This window comes from Grampus griseus, assembly GCF_964374135.1.
Source record: "Grampus griseus genome assembly, chromosome: 11".
Lineage (NCBI taxonomy): Eukaryota > Metazoa > Chordata > Mammalia > Artiodactyla > Delphinidae > Grampus > Grampus griseus.
The window spans coordinates 78,147,850-78,168,783 of NC_139005.1; the positions used below are offsets into that span (position 1 = coordinate 78,147,850).

Consider the following 20,934-nt stretch of genomic DNA (forward strand, 5'->3'; position numbering starts at 1 on the left):
CAGAGTAATAACAGAGGATAGTTTCCTTATCGCTAATTTGAAAAATTCAGGCAGGTACCAAGAAGAAAGTTAGGACCTTTGTGCCAGCATCCTACACGCAGGGAGGGGCGTCAGATCCTGGGTGTTATGGCTCTTCTCACTTGTGGGCACTCAGGAGTGCTTTGTGGTGCTTTTTAATGATATCTATTTTGGCTCTTTTGAAAATTCAACTTTCAAAGATGCTTTCATGTTTAAATGACACTTCCTGCCCTTCTGAATCAAACACCTCCCTTTGCGGTCAGTGCTGTCCAGGGTAAAGTCCTGCTGTGCCTCCTTCCCTGAGTCTCAGATCCCCGATGGGGGAGTGGGCACCGAATAGCACCTTCCTCCGTGGGATTGTGTGAGGAGTACGTGTGACCATGTGCGTGAGGCGCTCAGCACCTGGTAAGGACACGTAGCAAATGCCGGTCAATTCTGATATCCGCGTTTGCAAGACTTAACTGCCTGGCGGTACCGTCGTGTCTATGGCCGTCATCCTTACAAAGCCGTCTTCACCGTGGGCTCCTGGCTTAGCCACTTTCGTCACTCTGGTACTGTGCATAGGGTCTGGCACATATTAGGTGCTCAGTAAATACTGGAAGCAAATGAATGAGCAAACGGATAACATAATGAAGTGGCCGCCACCCAAATTCAAATCTCTTCTATCATGAAAGCCAAGGCTAAATAGGTGTTAAACAACAAAAACTTACTACCTCTGGGTTATTGTACTGTATTAATTATCTAGGGCTGCTGGAACAGATTACCACCAAGTGGGAGGCTTAAAACAACAGAAGTTTATTCTCTCACAGTTCTGGAGGCTAGAAGTTGAAATCAAGGTGTCCGCAGGGCCGCATTCCTTCTGAGACTCTGGGTAGAATCCTTCCTTGCCTCTTCCCAGCTTTGGTGGTCGTCGTCAATCCTTGGTGTTCGTTGGCTTGTAGCTCCGATCTCTGCCTCTGCCATCCCATGGTGGTCCCTGTGTGTCTTTGTGTCCAAATTTCCCTCTTAAAAGGACGCTAGGTCTATTGAGTTGCAGTTCACGCTCATGACCTCATCTTAACTCACATCTGCGAGGTCACATTCACAGGTACTGGGACTAGGGTTTCACCCTACCTTTTTGGGGGAACACACTTCAACCCATAAAAATGTATATATATTTCTGACACTCCTGGACTTACATTTAGATTTTCAAAATTACACACCAAGGGAGAGCTTTGGATTCAACGAATCCTAAAGGAACACTGCTCCCCGTGACATGGACAGCAGCTAGATTCAACCGCAGGTGTGAAATTAGACTCTATGACAGGCACGTCACAGTGTACCCACTGTGGGCCACAGGCGCTGTGCTGGGTCCCCTGGGGTGGAAGCAAAAGTCAAGCAGATGAGTCCTGCCTTAGAGGGTTTCAGAGTCTAGAAATTCAGCGGTTCCCTGCTCAGCAAATTAATTTAAATACATGACACAGACCGGGAGAAAAGCTGACCGACCCCCATGGCTCCAACCCTGGATGAGCAATGGCTAAGGTCTGGTGGTGGTCCCTGAGGCTCCTTACCCCACCTGCGTTTCTGTGGATTGCCAATTTCCCATGAGTGAGGGAAGGCTGGGGAGGTCGGGTTTTGCAGCCAGGCACTGCCAACGACCTGCTGCCCCTCTCAGAGCTTTGAAGAGGCGACTGGGCAGAACCAACTTGAACTCCAAGAAAGGAGTGATGCCCAGACCAGGACGCAGCATATTTTATTCTTCAGACATGGACTGGAGGCCCCTGTTCAGCTTGGAAACATGCAGGTAATGGGAGGACGCCTGTGTCTGAGCCCATGAAGGGCAGACAGCAGAGCTGACAGAGACCTAAAGGGAACATTTAGTTCGTGCCTGGGTATTTCACCGTCACCCTCTGCCAGCTTGTTTCCCTCAGTCTTGCTGTAAGCCTTCAGAGATGCGTTGGTTCACAGTAGTTCTGGCGGCTCACGTGGGGTAGAGCTTTCTTCTCTTCTTAGTTTTAAACTGAGTCTTCCAGAAGGTACTTTTACAGCCTGATGTAATAATAAGGATCTCTTGCAGAGATTTTATTTATTAAAAACCTTAACAACTCTTAATAACCTCAGGCAGACTTGGGTTTTAAATCTCTTGTCCTGGGGTGGGGAAGAAAGGGCTCTGTACCCAGCGCACAGCCATCACTGGCCCTGACGCCTGCCCACACCCATTGGCCCAAGTGTGACGAGCATGGGGGACGGCTGGGATTCACAGCACTTATTCTCTTCTTGAACAGCTTCCGGGTGGTTTTAATTATGCAGGCATACCTTGTTTTATTGCGCTTTGCAGATACTGCATTTTTTACAAATTGAAAGTTTGTGGCAACTGTGTGTGGAGCAAGTTGTAATTCTCACAGTATTTCAAAGTTTTTCATTAGTATTTTGTTTGTTACTGTGATCTGTGATCAGTGATCTTCGATGTTACTATTTCAAAAAGGTTGACTTGCTGAAGGCTCACATGGTGGTTAGCATTTTTTATCAATAAAGTATTTTTTAATTAACGTATGTACTCTTTTTTTAGATCTAATGCTCTTGCACACTTAATAGACTACAGTACAGTGTAAACATAACGTTTATATGTACTGTGGAACTAAAAACTGTGTCTCACTTTACTGCAGTAGTTGCTTTATTGGATAGTCGCTTTGTTGCAGTGATCTGGAACCGAGCCTGCAGTATCTCTGAGATACTCCTGTACATCCGGCTCCAGATGACATGGCCCCTTTCTCTCACCTCTGCCTATTCTTCTGTGGTTCAGTCATTGCTTTGAAAACATACCACCTCCCTGTGAGTGGCTTAGCAGCTGGCTGGGGAGACAAACGTGCAAACCAATTATAATAGCGACATCTTGTAAAGCGCTGGCTTGGCCATGATTCCAGCATCTATCTTCCAGGAGAGATGGGGAGAGAAGTAAAGGCAGAGACAAAGTTACCAGAGGTCAAGATATCTGACCGGGGTCTTGAGGAATAAGAATGCATTTACCAGGCTGCCAAAAGTTGGGAACGGATTTACTGAGAAAGGGAACAGCATGTGCAAAGGCCAGGAGGTGTGAAAGAGTTTGAGTGTTTATTTAGGGAATGAGGGAGGGACGAGGTTGGAAGAGTGAGCGGGGAATGAGGGTGGAGAGTATCGTGCTAAAGAGTTGGAACCTGATGTCAAGGGCAATGGAGAAGCCGCTACAGGTGGCGAGAGAGTGCCGTGGTCAGGTTTGCATTTTAGAAATACAGATCTTTGTCTCCTCTTACTCTTCGTGACATTGATGGTGCCACAGTCCGACCCCACAGCCCTGATCTTTTTGGCTGGTTAGCACAAATCGATGGCTCTCTGTGGGCTGAGCTGGTGCTGTCACACGTTCAGCATCGGGCCTGCACGCCCCGCTCTAGAACTGCCCGAGGGGGAGGGAGAGGGAAGGGAAATGGTGGCGTCTGCCTCTTGCGAACACCGGCCAACTGACTTCTGCTCAAGGGAGCCCAAGCCATGACTCTCTGTGTTGCTGCCGAAGGAGACCTGGAAGCTTACACAATCCTTCATCCTTTTCTGTCCAACAGAGCTTTTGTCCTTGTTGTTGTTGGCGGTGAACATTCATCCCAGGGGGGAGGCTGAAAGCTTTGCCAGCTCCCTTCTCATCAGGAGATTGAAATGGTGATACGATGAAAAATCCTCCTGTCACCACAGCAACCTCCTGGCTTATCCTCACGATGTGCCGAGCGGTCTTTACTTAATTGGAAGGGTTTTAGGGGAGAACAGGCAAGACAGAGTCATTGGCAACATACTCCTGGAAGCGGAACGCATCACCTTCTTAACTTAATTGGATAATCCATTTTAAATTGGGTGTGCAATCACGACAGGAAAACGTTCGTGGTAATGGTACATGTCTGAGCTCAACTGGCCCTGGCAGAACTCTTTAATTCCCCCAAATAATTTTTGTGAAGATAATGATAATACGATGTATCGTCTGTCAGAGTGGAGAAAGAACAAAAGTCCAACGAGCATTTTTATCCTGGAACTTTCTAGAACACCTTGGTTGGCTGCAGAATGCCACAGGAGACCCATCTATCCTGGACTCCATTCGGGGGTCTTTTGTATCTCAAAGGCTTTTGTATCTCTGTGCTCAGCCCCGGGTCTGAGTGTCGAGGGCCTGGCGTGTTTTGTTGGGTGTCTTTTTCTCTTTTGCGTCCCGTCAGCTGCTTGGATGGTTTGGAGTACAACAGATGGCAACTGGGCTTTGCCTCGGGGCCGAGGGGTTAATCAGGGCCTCTCTGCAAGCTTTTGGTCCTGGATGCAGCCGGAGACCTGTGGGGTAGCTGCTGGCCTCGTGGAGGGATTCCAGCCTGGCCACATTGCCCCAGGAGAGAGCAGCTGGCATGAGGCAGCCAGGCTGCAGGGGGGACCCTGCGTGTTGATTGGGGGTGTCGCCTGTCTTGCACAAGCTTCCAAGCCAGCTTCCTTGTGGCACTCAGTGTTCCCCCAAATAGGGCCGTTGCTAAGAAACACCCAGAGTCTTGGGAATAACTTCAGCGCCGTGTTGATGAGGCTGCTGTGCTTGGCAGCCCGGCTGAATCCCCTACGTCAGGCCGTTACCCAAGCCCACACCAGTTTGCCAGCATGAACCTTCCCGCTTCTGGGCTTCTAGCTGCAGGAAAATTTAGTGGCTGTGTAGACAAACTGACAAAATCCCTGACGTTCGCAGCATACTGCCCGCCACCCACCATCCACCCACCAGGCCCAGCTGCTCCTCTGAGTGGCCTCCTCTCCATCTCCTGCCTGGGCTCCAGCAACAGTTTATCTCAGTTCCTACCCCAAATCTGTGACAGAAGGAGGGGAAGCTCACATGTACGGAGCATCTGTCTTGAGCCAGGCCCTGTGGTAGATATTTTTACATTTAGAGACTCGTTCCCTAACACGTGAACTGCCTGTCGTCTCTGTTGGCAGTGGGCCCATTTTAGAGGTGGGGATACTGAGTCTCAGAGAGGTTAACTCACAGGTTCAAGATGAAGCAGCCGGTGAGCAGCAGAGCTTTCTGCCTCGGAGTCTTGACCCCAAGGCCCACGCTCAGGACTGCGAAGCTGGAGGGTCACACAGCTGCAGAGCCAGGAACTCAGGCTTGAATCCCATATTTCTCATATTGCGGATTACTGCCCCAGGGCGGGCAGGCAGAGGGGTCCAGCTTCCAGTGTTTGTTGTTGGAGATGATAATGGGAAAAACTACTGGAAGCGTGAGGTGGTAGTTCTGGATGCCCCGGAACACCCTGCACTTCCTTTGCCTCCAGATGACACTTCCTAAAGAGAGCCAGACTGGAGCACGGCACCCCTCCGCCTGTGCACCTGCCCAGCTCCCTGCAGCCTCCAGGAAAGGCTCCAAAGTCCCTTCACCATCTGGCCCCATCCCGACTGCTCCCCCTGCAACTGCCCCACCCACAGGGGAAGTAGGGGAGCAGTTTTACATTTTATTAACATTCCAGAGGCCTTTAATAAAAATACCCTTGAGTGTTGAAAGGGAGCCAGGGGGAGACAAGACTCCCCATCCAGTGAGAAGCAGCCGCGGGCCCAGAGCGGGTGGGAAAATGCCCTTAACATCATGCAGTCTGGGCCTCTCGGGTGGGGTGGGCGCCCCCGGGCAGCAGGGACAGGAGCCCTTCACTCCAGGCCAGGAGAGAATTTGGAAGGACGGTTGGCCCTGCAGCTTTACAGTGCCAGAGAATAGAGATCTCAACCCAAACCACAAGGAAACCTCCCCCGGGAGTCGGCCAATTCCGAGACAGAGTTGGAGCCCTTTATTGGCAGCACGTTATTCTTAGAAGTTGGAAGTGGGGCTGGGTGTGATCGCGCGTGTGTGTGAATGTGTGCACTCCAAGCTTCAGCTCTAGACCCAGGACGGCCCAGGCCGCGCTGGACCCAGTGCCCTCAGCAATGTGACGGCGTGAAGGCGGGCCGAGCTCTGGAAAGGAAAGGCCAGGCCTCCCTGCCCCGATGGACAGAGACGTTGAGAAAGAGAAAGGAGTTTCCTAGGGCTGCCGTAACAAATTAGCACGCACGGTGGTGGCTCAAAACAATAGACATTTATTCTCTAAAAGATCTGAAGGGCAGAAGTCTGAAATCGAGGTTTCAGCAGGGCCGCGCTCCCTCTGAAGGCTCTAGGGGAACATCCTTCGTTGTCTTTTCCATCTTCTGGTGGCTTCCGGAAATCCTTGGTTCCTTGACCTATAGCTGCACCTGCCAATCTCTGCCCCAGTCTTCCCATGGCCTTCATCCCGTGTGTCTCTCTGGATTTTTCCTTTTCTTGTAGGGACATCAGTCATTTAATTTAGTGCCCACTCCAACTCCAGGATGATTCCATCCTGACATCCTTAGCTGATTACATGTGCAAAGACCCTATTTCCAGATAAGGTCTCATTTGAGGGTGGGTGTGGATTTTGGGTGGAGGGAGTGCCATTCAACTCAGGACCGAGGAGAAGGCCTGCCCCGGGGGAGGGAGCTCGACTCATGGGTGGGTCGCAGGAGCCCTTTCATAGCTGCTGTAGGGCCGCCGTTGGGAGGCGAGCCTGCCCACAGCAGATTCCTAGCAGAGCCCAGTACAGCCAGCCAACCTCTGCGTCCCCTCGGGTTCAGGTGGCAGGGACGAGAAGAGGCAGGGCCTGCCACTGCCATGCAAGCAGCCATCAGACACTTAGAGGATGAGGCCAGAGGCCAGATTCCCTTCCCTTGCTGTTCCTCAGAGCCCAGCAAGGAGCTTTCCACACAAACGCATCTTCTGTGTTTGTTGAAAGCATGTTTGCGTGTTATGGAGGAGGAACTCGGAGCATGACTCCTACAGTGAGTCCTTGTTCTGACTTTGGAGAGAGGACAGTTAGGTTCTGTGTCGGGAAAGAATGAGTCAGATCGTGGTCTGGACGGGAACCCAAAACAAGGAGCTGAACACAGGGTGTTGGCTGCGAAGCCCGGGGCCTGGAGGCTCAGCTTTGCTACTTACTAGGTTGTGAACCCAGCTTGGAGCCCCGGCTCCCTTATCTGTGAAATGGGTTTCAGAGTGTTGTGAGGCTTACATGAGATGCTGCATAAGCCTTCTGTAACTGTAAACCAAAGTACCCATATAAGGAATTTTGATTCCTTGAAGGCAGAATAAAACGAGAAGACAGTGTGATATAATGAGGATGCTATTCAATTAGATCATTGCTTGTAGGTGAAATTCCACTGGGTGAGAGCTCGTGTTTTGAGGACTTCTCTGAGTGAGGCACTGACATACACTGGCCTTTTAGAAAAAACTGCCCTAGGAGATATTTTTATTTCCCTTTTAGGAATAAACTATCTAATTTGGGGAAAGCAACTAATACATCTCCTGTCCCTTTTTAACTTCGTTTGTATGTTTTTCAAAGACACCACCATCCTTTATCGTGTTTTGAAGATTGTTTAAAATTCATTTTCCTAAATTCATGTAAAAATGTTGCTTTGAGAATATCAACATTTCATATTAAATGTGTTTCCAACTCATTGAATTGAGGTGAGCAAACCGAAGCCGGCAGAAGTTCAGTACCTTTTCAAGGTCATAGGAAGTAGTGAAGCTGGGATTCAAACCCGGGTCCGTTCATCCCAGTGCTGGTCGCACTTCGCCTCTGGCCCGTCAAGGCCCTGGGCCTGTCTCTTTGTGTGAGCAGCTCTGCTCAGGCCTGTGGATACTGGGAGGGGTTGCCCATCACCCTCCGTGCTCCCTCCAAGCCCTTCTGCTGCTCGGCGGGGACCGTAACCAGGCCTTGTATGTGGACATCAGCTTCCCGTTATTTTCCTGTCACCCTTGGGTGTCACCCACTTAGAGGTGGGCTTCTGATGTCCATCCTGCTGTGGTGGGACCGCTGGGTCCCCGGTGCCTCAAGTAGGGTGTCCCATCAAAGCAGGCACCTCCTCTGCCCTGCAGGTGGGCAGAGGCAGCTCTAGTGGGGTTAAAGAACAGCTCAGGAAGGCCGGCCTTCCTCAGGAGGAGCTAGAAGTGCCCTAGCTTCCTGAGCGTGGAGCTGGTTTTCCCAGGCTCGCCGCAGTTACCCCGAGATTCCTCTGGAATGCAGAGCCCGTGGTCCTGGCAGCCTGGCTTAAGCAGCAGCCTCTCAGCCAGCTCAGCTGCTTTCTGGGAGAGGGTGTGGTGGTGGAACACAGAAGGCTTTGGTCTTGGCTCTGGGTAGAATTGGGTTCCAACTTCAGCTCCTCCAGCTACAAGCTACGTGATCTTGGGTGCCTGAGCTTTTCAGAGCCAGCTTTCCTTCTCTTAATTTGACAAGCAGAACATATGAAACATAATTTTTTTAATGTGAAAATGCAGATAAGCAAAAACATTTGCAAATCAGTGGTAATCCTACCTCTGTCAAATTTTATTATACACCTTTCAAGGTTAATTTTTCTCCTTTTATTTGATACATGTAAAATGATTTCACTAAAATAACGGAAGCCTCCCAGGCATGCTGCTTTTCCCCCTAATTTTAATTTAAAGACATGAGGAAATGTTAATGATGTATTGTCCTCTAAAAGACCTCTGTGGAATTCTGTCGTAAGGCTCACCCAGTATTGAACCCACCCCTGTGGGCTGGGAAATTGGGTATAACCTCACTTCCAACCAAGAGCCTCGACTTTTTCATCTTAAAAATGGGATCACAGGGGCTTCCCTGGTGGCGCAGTGGTTAAGAATCCGCCTGCCAATGCAGGGGACATGGGTTTGAGCCCTGGTCCAGGAATATCCCACATGCCGCAGAGCAGCTAAGCCCGTGTGCCACGACTACTGAGCCTGTGCTCTAGAGCCCGCGTGCCACAGCTACTGCAGCCCGTGTGCCTAGAGCCTGTGCTCTGCAACAAAGAGAAGCCACCACAATGAGAAGGCCACACACTGCAACAAAGAGTAGCCCCCGCCCGTACACAGCAACAAAGACCCAACGCAGCCAAAAAATAAAACTAAATTTAAAAAAAAAAGGGATCACAGTGCCCATCTTGCCAGGCAGTGCACGTACACCACGTGACAGACCCTCGCAAATGCCTGCTTCTTTCTCTTGCCCTTTCTGGCCACGGGTTCCTTTCAGGTAGGCTATCTACCCCGGCCAGACGAAAGTCCCCCAAGTAAATCCTTCCCACTTCCCCGCCCCAGGATCTCGGTGACAGGCGCCCAGGGCCAGCTGCCTGCATCACCTCCCCGAGGGCCGCAGCCACAGCAGACGCCATGTATCTGGGCTGCTCCCTCCAGCCTGGGCAGTGCGTTTCCTGTTCTGAGAGGCATCAGAGAACAACGAGATTGGCTGGGGTGTCTGGTTAGTGTTTGCACCAGTTGTCAGGCTGGACGTGCGGCATCTCGGCTGAAGCTGCTGGAGCATTCTGAGCGGGACGCTTGGATTCCCCAGTTGCTCGCGTCTGCTGCTCTCTGCGGGAGGGCCTCTCTTCCCCCCAGTCCTGAATCAGTTGGCGTGTGTGAGGTTTTCTTCACAGTGGATGTCAAGTGCTGGCCACACGAGGCATGACGGACTGAAGCCTCGCGTCTACTTCTTGTCTTAACCCAACTAAATAGAACATCATGTTTCCCCTCCTTGGTCGAGATGTGTAAACCAGGTGTGTTTCTGTCTGCCGGACGACCCAACTGGTCACCCAGACCCGTGGGAATAAGTACAGCCTTCTAAGAGGCTTAATTTGAACTCTTCAGTTGTCATTACAGCTGATAGAGGGTGGTTTTTACATTTTGTTTCGGTTCTGCTTCCATGGGAGTGTAAAAATAATAATGCTAAGAGCTGATATATACTGTGGGCCTATCACGTGTGGCTGTCGCAGGCATTCTGCTAAGCGTTACGTGGATTACACAGTCAGTCCTGCAAGGTGGATGCGAGGTCGGTCCCCTCATTTTATAGATGAGGAGACGACTGATAAGAGACAGGGTGGCATTTGACCTCAGGCCGTGACTCTGGAACCGCTCCTTGTCATCCCAGTGGCAGCCCTGGTGTCCAGGTCAAGTGGGAATTTATGCAAAGATCCACCACTCTGTCCTCTGTACCCAGCCCTGCTGCCAGTGTTGGGTTCAGAAAAGGATGGGCTGTCTGTCGTGAGCCGCAGACATCTCTCAGTTTCGAGAACACGATAGGAAAGTTGTGAAATCGGGGATGGTGGGGGCAGGGGTCCTGCAGTTTCTGGGAGCCCTGAAATGGTGGAGGATGAAGGGAGCCGCAGCCCTACTGATGGGGAACCCACAGCTGGTCCGGCTCCTCCTGGGGTCAGGAACAACCCCCGAGGGAAGGGCAGCACCGGAAAGGAATGAGAGCTGGGGAAAGAAGTCCGAGCACAGGAAAGCCCCAAGCATGACCTTACATCAAAATTGGGGTGCGGGCTTCCCTGGTGGCGCAGTGGTTGAGAGTCCGCCTGCCGATGCAGGGGACATGGGTTCGTGCCCCAGTCCGGGAAGATCCCACATGCCGCGGAGCGGCTGGGCCCGTGAGCCACGGCTGCTGAGCCCTGCGCGTCCGGAGCCTGTGCTCCGCAACGGGAGAGGCCACAACAGTGAGAGGCCCGCGTACTGCAAAAAAAAAAAAAAAAAATTGGGGTGCCAGGCCAGAGCCGACAGAGGCAACAGATATTTGCCGGGATACGTGGAATTACAGTTTATTAAGCTCTCACAGAAGGTGTGAGGCTGTGGAGGTTTGCATTAGCCCCCAGCGTCTGTCTGGGAGTTTTCCACTTAAAAATGCCAGCAAGAAAGCAGATGCGAAAGTATACGTATTGGATGCATCCCGTGGAGCTTTAACCAGCCTGGGAATTAGCCGTGGAAAATTGTCTGTCATGGGGTGAAGCCTCTGGCTTCCTGCCTCAGTCAGTTCTCTCCACAATGAGAGTCATTCATTCAATAAACATGGAGCGAACTTAATGGTATCCTTCATAACATCAAAATTAAGACAGTAAATTCAATTCCACAAGCATCTCTTCATTACCCTGCACTGTAATTTTTTTAAAACCATAATACTTAATAGACATATGTCTGAGTTCTCCACTGTATGGGATTATTTACACAAGCTCCTTCTTCTTCCATGGGAGGAGAAGGCAGAGTTAGGTGTAATGTACACATATTTAAACACACCCATGGACACACCTATGTGTAAGCCTGGAACCCTCAGGGCAGCAGGCGACACTGAGGGAAGTGGAAACAGGACCCACTCTCTCAGCACTGTCTGTCTTGTTAGGGTGAAATAACCTAGGGAGACTCTCATGGGACCACAGGTAGCTGGTGCGTCAGGAAGGGTTCCTTTGCACAAGGCGGCCACAGTCCTGCCCCAGATGGACTGCTTGCCCTGTAGGCCCCAGCAGTCTTAAAACACCCACTGGGCAGTGGTAATGGAGGGAGTGGTTTGGGGACCCGAGCTTCCACTTCTGCTGGAACTGCCGCTTGGGGTGCGTTGAGTGGATGTTGCTTTCCCCAGTCGCTGAAGTCGGTCCCGTCCTTGCCGCCTGTAACCTCACACGGAATGCCCGGTCAGGAGTCCACCCTGGTTGTGAATACACATTCGATGGGAAATTACGAACAGAGGCTGGTCCTCCACATGTGGAGGGAAGATGTGTGCAACTGTTGCCCTGAAACCGTGCTTGAGAGTCAACTCGGCCCAACTGGACACAGACAGCGTTTGTCAGGTTACCAGGCAACCGTAAACAACAAATATGTGTGAGTCTGGGAGGAAGGGGTGGAAAAACCAGGCTTCTTCTAAATATCCTTGTCACTTTTCGTAATAAGAGCCCATCCCCAAGTGCTCTCGTGTCCTGGGCTGTGTCAGCCCGAGTCTTGTGTCACCTTCCGTTGTGGCCAAGTGCTCTGGAGTCAGACTGCCCAAGTACACACTCGTGATTGGGGGTGATCTATACTCTCTGAGCCTCAGTTTGCCCATCTCTAAAATGGGGATAATAACAGCTCCAATCTTTCAGAGGATTAAATGACTTGAAGGTGGTCAAGTTCTTAGTACACAGCCTCATAGATAATAGTCCGCAAATACTACCTGATGTCATTTCCCTGTATTGTGCGTTTTCTCAGCAAGCCCCTCATAGGCCAAACTCTTGCAGGGAAACCTCCCTTTGGAGGCTACAGAGAGATCTTCAAACACACATGCCCCCAATACACTCCTGGGGTCTGCCCTGGAAGTCAGGTACGAAGGGGCTGTCAGTTCAGCTGCCAGGTACCCACCTCCTCTGGGTCCACTTACCCACCTAGATCTCTGGCCTTGGGCATCCTGGTGGGGGGCTTTCCTCACTGGCTCCCCTCATGTGAGCAGATATTCCCGGTGTGGAGTTGGGCTCCCAAACAGCTGGCCTGCACACTCTGACCTCCTTCCTGCACCCCACCCTCCCCCCTCCTCCCAGCCCTTCCCAGCCTTCCATCTTTGCAGAGGTTTCAAATTGTCCAGGTAGCTGCATCTAATCCATCTTTCCTGTTGGTTTCTAGAGAAGCAAGACCCTCCCTGGTTCTTTCCAAAAGCTGTTTGTTTCTCCTTCGGTCGTCAGCTCCTTCAGTTGTCTCCATCCCTGTCACCATGTAGCCTTTCCCTAAAAAAACTACCTTGGTGTCCAAGCAGCTCTCCTCAGGAAGGCAGCAGCTGCTGAAGGGCCCTTACTGCGTCAGCGGAGTTCAGGGCCCTGTGCAGTGTCTTCTGTTTTCTGTTCAGAGTGGGGGTTAGCATGTTATGGTAGTTGCCATCCAGCCATCAAAAGTTCCCACCATCTTCCCTTTAAGCCTGCCAAAATTCTTAAAATTCCTTATGTTCTGGATGGACCTTGAGGGCATTATGCTAAGTGAAATAAGTCAGTCAGAGAAAGACAAATACTGTATGATCTCAGTCATGTGGAATCCACAAAAGCTGAACTCACAGAAACTCACAGAGTAGATTGATGGTTACCAGGGGCTGAGGTGGGGAACCAGGGAGATGTTGGTCATAGGGTACCAATTTCTAGCAGTGACATGAGTAAATTTGGGGGCTCTAATGTACAGCGTGGTGGCTAGAGTTAATAATACTGTAATATATACATGAAAGTTGCAGAGAGAGTAGACCTTAAATCTTCTCACAACAACAACAACAAAATAGTAATTACATGGGTGAAGGATGTGGTAACTAACCTTATCGTGGTTAAGTAAATTATTTTGTGATCTATACGTGCATCAGATCACACTGTACACCTCAAACTTACACAATGTTATATGTCAGTTATATCTCAGTAAAGCCGAGAAAAAGGATTCCTCACGTTCTCTGTCTAAATAAAAGCTTTACTGAAGTATAACTCACATACCAGCTAATTCACCCATTTAAGGCATACAAGTCAATGTGCTTTGAGTGTCTTTATAGAGTTGTACATCCATCAACACAATCAATTTTAGAGCATTTTCACTACCACCCCCCCAAATGTCTTACCTTTCAGCTGTCACCCCTCAGTTCCCCCATCCCACCTAGTCATCCCCTAGGAGACGACTCGTCCACTTTCTGTCTCTATAGATTTGTCTCTTCTGGATATTGTATATATAAATAGAGTCCATCATACAATATGTGGCCTTTTGTGTCCGGTTCCTTTCACTTAGCAGAACACATTCAAGGTGTGTCCGTGCTGTAGCTGTGCCAGTGCCTTCATTCCCTTCTATGGCTGGATGACATTCTGTCGTATGACTGTCCCCTATTTTGTTTATTTCTCAGTTGATAGTCGTGGGGGTTGTTCCTTATGTTCTTTTTAACACATTGAGGCCCAGCTCTCTATTTGAGATTGCCTTTCAATTTCCAACCACTTTTATCATTTTTATCACAGCCCCAAATGACTTCTTCGTTTGCTTGTGAACGTAATCCCTGCTCAGACATTATGTTCTGAATACCCATAATAAAATTAAAGGTTGGTTCTGTTAAAAAAAAAAAAAAATTTCCAAGACCTGGCAGAAGAAAGGATTCAGCCCATACAGTTTCTCTTTTCTTCTGTGTAATTATTTAGGCTTTTAATGATTCACTCAGTTTAGATGAGTGTTCAAACTGGCTGAGAATAAAATGAAATTTTCCTCCAAGGAGAAGAATATTATGAGTGGGAAACAAAAATACCTTAGAATTTTAGCAGAGGAACACACCAGGCAAGCATGCTTTCTTTTTATGGGTCAGGTGGCACCAGTAACACCCTTATTTAACCCTTTCCTTTTGGGAGCTGATTTCTCCCAGGCACGTTGTCTACCCAGGCCTGGTGTGCAGAGATGATGCCAGTTAGGCCCAGGTGGAACTCTTAAGTTTACTAGATCTCTCTGAAGTTTCTCTAAGTGGTTTTCAGTTTTGCTAGTGTCGAGTGTGAAAATGAGGTCAGATGGAGTAAATGGGATTTGGTGGGTTAAATTGCAGGCCAGGATGCCATGCACTGGAACTGTTCAGCTTTGAATCTCACGTACTCAGGTTTGAACCTCCTGTGTGCTGGTACTGAGCAAAGTTTCGCCAGGATTTGCATTATTGGGTTTTCTGGTGCTGCCTGGGGACCTTGTGTGTCCCTCCCTTAGATGCCTGCCCTGAAGAATTCTTCCTTGAAAATCTCAGTGGCTTGGTAATTATGCCCATCCCTCCTGACTGCTGGATAAATTCACTTCTGGGATTTGAGGATGCATTTAAGGAGGACAAAGGCAAGTTAGCAGAGGTTGTAATGTAACAAGAGGGGAAGCAAAAGCATAATATATTTATACACCAAAATGATCACAAGATGAACATCAAAATTTAATTCAATTGCCTCTCATATATTTGAAAGTTGCTAAGAGGGTAGATCTTAAAAGTTCTCATAACAAGGGAAATAAAAAGTTTGTGTGTGTGTGTGTTGATGGATGTGAACCAGACTTACTGTGGTGGTCATTTTGCAGTATACACAAATGTCAATCATTATGCTGTACACCTGAAACTAATGTTATATGTCAATTGTATCTCAATTTTTAAAAATTTGAGATGAACTAATTTTAAAACGTCGTCTCTACTAAGGGGGCTCTTTGATTCTCTCCCTCCAACTTTGTGTGGAAATGGGAAAAACCTTAGGCTTTAGAATTAGTAGATCTTGTGGCCCTTGGGCACATCACTTCCCATCTCTGAGCTTACGTCATAAGGATGATACCTTCCAGCCTACAAGTGGGTTCATGTGAGATCAAATGGGATCACTTGTGCGTAACACCCAGGACAGAGTAGATGCTCAATAGCAGCTACTTTTCAAGCTCTTCTCCCCCAAATGATTTTTTTTTTTTTTACCCTCATTCATACCCAGGTTTTTATTTTTTTTTTTCGGTACGCGGGCCTCCCACTGTTGTGGCCTCTCCCGTTGCAGAGCACAGGCTCCGGACACGCAGGCTCAGTGGCCATGGGTCACGGGCCCAGCTGCTCCGCGGCATGTGGGATCTTCCCGGACCGGGGCACGAACCCGTGTCCCCTGCATCGGCAGGCGGACTCTCAACCACTGCTCCACCAGGGAAGCCCCCATACCCAGGTTTTAAGAGGAACAGTTTGTAAGGAAGTCCTCTTCCCACAGGATGGTGCCGCTACCTCTCTGTGCTTGAGGGAGACCATCTTTGTCTGCCTTGAGTACCCCGGGCCCAGCAAACATTTGATAGACTTTGCTAATGTTCAGATTTAATAAATCTCAAGAACAGTACAGCCTTTAAAATGAAGTCCGTTCTCCCAATGGGGGGTGGAAACTTTTGCAATGATTATTGGTTTTCATTTACATCCTAATGTTTGAGGATGGGAGCCATAAACTGAAGAGCCAGAAGTAGATACCAGCAACTGGAAATACTGTATGAATGTCGTGAACATCCAAGTAGACGCTTTGTTTTTTCCTCCAGCGGCTTTCTTGGCAGAGAATTAAAAAGGGAAAAAATGGCTGCATGATTTAAGAAAACACTGTGGTGTTTTGGTGATAATAACCTACATTTCTATAATGCTTTCCAGCTTACAGAATGCTTTCCCATTATTATTTCATTGAATTCTCACAAGTCCCAGAGGTAGGTAAGACAATACTATATTATGGTAAAGGAAATGCTGCCTCTACCACTTACCTACCATGTGGCTCTGTGGGTTATTTAAACGCTCTAAGCTTATTTTCCTAAGGTCTAAAATGGGAGTTGAATCATCCCTTTCTTTTAGGATCGCTGTACAGATTATATGAGCTAATGCATAAACAATACCAGCGACAGAGTAAGTGCTTAATAATTGGCAACTGTTACTATGTTCTTAGGTATAATAATCCTCACTTCACAGATGAGGAAACTAAAAATGACCACCCATTTGCCGAAGATCACACCATTTGTAATTAGCAGAACTGGAATGCAAATCAGATTCTTCTGCCCTCAGCTTTAGTCCTCTTTCCATTACACCTTAGCTGACATGTGCCATTCAGGACTGTCTCAGTGCTTCTGCCAGCAAGGTCCCCCACAAGAATGAACCTCTTACCAGTTTCTCTGATGCACTCATCTTTTCCACGTCTGCTTTTGTGTTCACAGAACATCATCAAGAAGGTGATCGGGCAGAAGTTTGTGTATAAATTCGTCTCTTTCCCGGAGATACTGAAAATGGACCCTCACGCGGTGGAGATCAGCCGGGAGAGCCTTTTGCTGCAGGACAGCGAGTGCAAGGCGCCCCCCGAGAGCCGCGAGGCCCACAGACACGGCCTGTCCGCCCTCAAGAGCGCCAGCCGCAACGAGTACATCCACTCGGGCCTGTACTCGTCCTTCACCATCAACTCCCTGCAGAACCCACCCGAGTCCCTCAAGGCCATCAAGACGGAGAAACTGGAGGAGCCTCCGGAAGACAGCCCTCCCGTGGAAGAAGTCAGGACTGTCATCAGGTTTGTGACCAACAAAACCGACAAGCACATCAGCAGGCCCGTGGTGTCCCTGCCCTCCACGTCGGAGGCCTTCCTGGCCTCGTCCGTCTCCGCCAAGATCTCCTCGTTAATGTTGCCAAACGCCGCCGCCAGCATCTCGTCTGCGTCACCCTCCTCCTCTCGGTCCCCGTCCCTGTCCCCGAACTCGCCCCTCCCTTCCGAACACAGAAGCCTCTTCCTGGAGGCCGCCTGCCATGACTCGGATTCCCTAGAGCCCTTGAACCTGTCATCGGGCTCCAAGACCAGGTCTCCATCTCTTCCCCCAAAAGCCAAAAAACCCAAAGGCTTGGAAATCTCCGCGCCCCCGCTGGTGCTCTCCGGCACCGATATCGGCTCCATTGCCCTCAACAGCCCGGCCCTTCCCTCGGGATCCCTCACCCCAGCCTTCTTCACCGCCCAGGTAAGAGCCGTCTCCGTCATCCTGGCCGCCCCCAGACTCAGTGGCTTAGCGGAAGGGAGGAAAGAGCAACCGAAGCAACTTCCTTCTGCCCCTCAAAGGATAATCCGAGGGTCCCTGTGGCAAAGTCACCGTGTCAGTGTGCGGGGAAATTACTTTTCCATGCCCAGGTGGGAGCATACACAAGAGGAAAGGCTTAGGGTATTGGCTACAGTGGGATGCTTGATTGGTTTCTAGCTTTTAGGGGCCTAAAGCGATCGTAAGATGGAATACGCACACTGGCCATCAAAGCAGATCCAAACAGTGATTTCCTAGGGAAAGCTGAGCAGGCCGGTGACGTTTCAGAAGGCGCCTGGGCTTTATGAGAATGTTATGGGAGAATCCTCTCTGGGGGGCCCTTGGTAAGTAGCCGTTTGTTTTCTGTTAATAAGAAAATAGATGCTAACCAATACGGCCATTGCAGTCGTCAGTGGGGAGCTGGGTTGTCCTGTAGTCTCTAATAAGAAAGGCAGGGGCCCCATCAAACGGTGAGAAAGAGAAGCTTCAGTAAAAAACAGTGCTAGTCTGAGAAAGTCCAGGTCCACAGCATAGGGGAGAGGAAAGCAAACTCGTGGAGCAGGAAAAGTCTTCGGTGCTACTAACTCCAACATGAAGGCGGCCTTTTCCTCTAAATATGGTATTCAGATGCTCACCCTTGTCCAGCTGGCAGCTGCAGGGCAAACGCAGAGCAGGTACTGGTAAACCTACTTCTGCTTCCTCTGGAAAACTGGATGCGTTTCAGTGGCAGAGGTTAAGTGCATTGGCTTTGGGGTCACAGACCTGGATTCAGTCCCTGGCTGCACTGCTGGGTAGAAACGTGACTGCGGGTACTTGCTCTCTGAGCCAGTTTCCACATCTGTGCAATGGACTGTTGTGAGGATTAAAGGGGATAATGGCCGTGGGAAGAGAGCTGGCTACAACCGGCAGGTTTTAGTATCCTGTGACTTTGTGGCACCAGGGTGGGGTCATGCTTGAGGTGGGTAGGAGCTCTCTGTCTCCTGCCTCTGTCCCCATCGCTGTAGGTGTCCTTGCTGTCACCATCATTAGTGGCAGCATAACTGAGCTGCTCATGTGTGCCAGGTACTGTTCTAAACACCGTCCATGCACCGTCTCAGTTATTTTTCATCACAGGCCCGTGAAGGAGATACTATTATTGTCCCATTTTCCCAACAGAGGTAAATGAGGCACGGAGGTAAAGTAACTCATCCAAGGTCACACAGCTAATAGGCCACAGAGGTGAACTTGAACCCGGTTAGTCCGCTCCAGAAGCCATGCTCTTTAAGTAAAGTGCTCTCGGCATGTGCACTGGGAAAATGCCCACTTGTCCCTGATGATGAGACGTCCGTGGAGTCTGCAGACAACTGAAAGCAGCTCTTGGGCATTTTCCTCTCCATGGCTTCTCCCAGATGATTGTGGCCCAGGGATTTCGTGTCGGCTAAACTTGTGAGCTGGTGGTGACGGCAGGCTGCCACGGAGGGGAGGGCTAAGGGCTCGCGTGTGTGCTCTTACGTGGGGCATTTCCTGACCAAGCAAAACTGTCCAGTGACTAAGGACCGCTCAGTAAACGGCTCAGGCACAGCGGCTTCCAATGTCGCTCAGAGAAGTAACTAGAGAAGCGGGCCAGGGGGTGCAATCTGAGGATCTCCTCCGCAGCCTCCTCTGTGTTTCCAGCTGTGAGGTGTAGAGAGGCCTAGAGCCAGGCCCAGGCCAACTCTGATTTCGGTCCCTGCTTTCTCTGTGTATCACCGTCTCTGAACACGTGCCAGTCCTGTAGTTGCGTCGGAGGAAAGCGGCTCGGGCTAGCCCTGTGGTTATGGGCCTGGACATAGTGAATTTAGGGAGGCTCCGGGCAGCGGGACTGAGGATGTGTGGCTGGGCCGAGGGGAGGGGGGACAGTGACACGAGTTAGGGACAGAGGGTGGATGTGGAGGAATGGATGCAAAGCTCAGGACTGGGAGACGGCGTCTACTAGAATGGCCTGCCAGCAGGGAGGGGGAAGCACGGGAAAGCCAGATGTTTAACAGAGGACCTGTGCCTTAGGGAGATGCACTGGCTGGTCCTCCCAGGCTGTGAGGGCGGGGCCTCGACCTGTGAACGAGCGCCATGACGTCCAAGATGTGGGAGGGCACTTCCCGAGGGGGGAGAGAGGCACAGGGCAGGGTCTGGACTAGGACAGGAGAGGGGAAGTGCAGCCTGGGCCTTGGATCAGGTGTGAGGGGGTGGCGTTGGGGGCTAGGTAGTGTCTGAAGCCATTCATTCAGAGCTAAAGGAGTCAACGGCTGCCCTTGGGAGATGGCGGAGTCTCAGGACTTGAGATCCCCTCACCTTCTAGTGGGCTCAGCTCTGTACCTGGAGCGCCTGTGGCTGACAGGGAGGGAGAGGTGAGGCCAGGAGGGAGAAACCAGAGAGAGCAGAGGAAGGGCAGGACCCAGGGGTGGGGTGTTCCCCCAGGTGGGTTCTCTGAGAGCAGACAGGAGAGTCAAGTGGTTTTATCTCGACTTGACAAGCCTTGAGTCTTTTAGGATTTCGGTCAGTGTAGGATTTGGATTCTCAGAGAACAGGAGCTGTTTCAGGTGCCCCAGAAACTATCCCACCAGCCCCTGGTTCTTCCTCCAGTGCACAGTCAGAAACAGCATCAGCTCCCTCAGCAGTTCTCCTGAAGTCCACTGGGCCTCAAACTGAGGGGTGAGCCCATCTCCCTGAAATCGCCCCCAGGGACGGGAGCGAAGGACTCCTGTTGGCCCCCAGGTCAACTCTGGGGGGGTTCCTCTACCCAAGGGAGCATGGGGCATTTCTCTCACAGGCAGCAGTGGTGCCTCACTCCGCAGCTCACTGGCTTCTCTCCTCCCTTAGCACTTTCTGTCGCAGAAACTGCACTTTCTGTGGGGTGTGCAGTGTGTACGCAGAAACATTTGGTTACCTGTGGGGACCGCCTATCAACTTTCTTCGTGGCTAGCTTTAAAAGAGATAAAAGTGTGCTGTAATAATTTGATACCCTGAAAATGAAGTTCCCAAGAACTTGTATTTATTCCAAGAATGATTTATATTTTACTGATTCATTTATTCCAAGAATAATTCCCAGTTAGTTTCAGCTAGAAGCATGGCAGGAAGAAGGGTAGGATTAAGCATCTCAGCCTGCTTAGGGTCATGTGGTTACAGTGCCCCCCCAAGGAGGGACCTCATTAAACCACATACCTCGTGTAGGCCCAAATTCAGATTTGAAATTTCAAGCTACAGCATGACGGGCATGAAAAAGCATCAGCATCCTGCCACTCCCCCAACATCAAAACCGCCACTCCCATCAAGAATACTTGGGGCACATCTGCTGGCACCCATACAAAATGCAGTTGAGATTAGTCTCATGAGTCTTTGAGAAACGATGACAAATGTAGACAGACACGATGATCACCACGAGGCAGCCCCAGCGTGGACTGTGAGAAACAAATGAGAATACAAAAGCCAGCTGGCACCAAGGAGTGAGGTAGTTGGAGCTCAGCCACCAAGGTCATATTGGGCTGTTGCTAGAAAAACAAGCATGTTATCTCTGATGGCATGAGCTACAGAAATTGAGATGGGGGTGGGGGAAGGAGCCAGGA

At 50.1% G+C, this 20,934-nt stretch overlaps 1 protein-coding gene across 1 annotated transcript in view; it reads left to right on the forward strand.

Moving 5' to 3' along the window:
* ELK3 (ETS transcription factor ELK3) overlaps positions 1–20,934 on the forward strand; it is a 68,398-nt gene that overhangs the window by 33,124 nt on the left and 14,340 nt on the right. Inside the window, exon 3 of the mRNA XM_082665907.1 lies at positions 16,520–17,302. Coding sequence (XP_082522033.1) covers positions 16,520–17,302 — 783 coding nt within the window. The remainder of the gene's footprint in view (positions 1–16,519; positions 17,303–20,934) is intronic.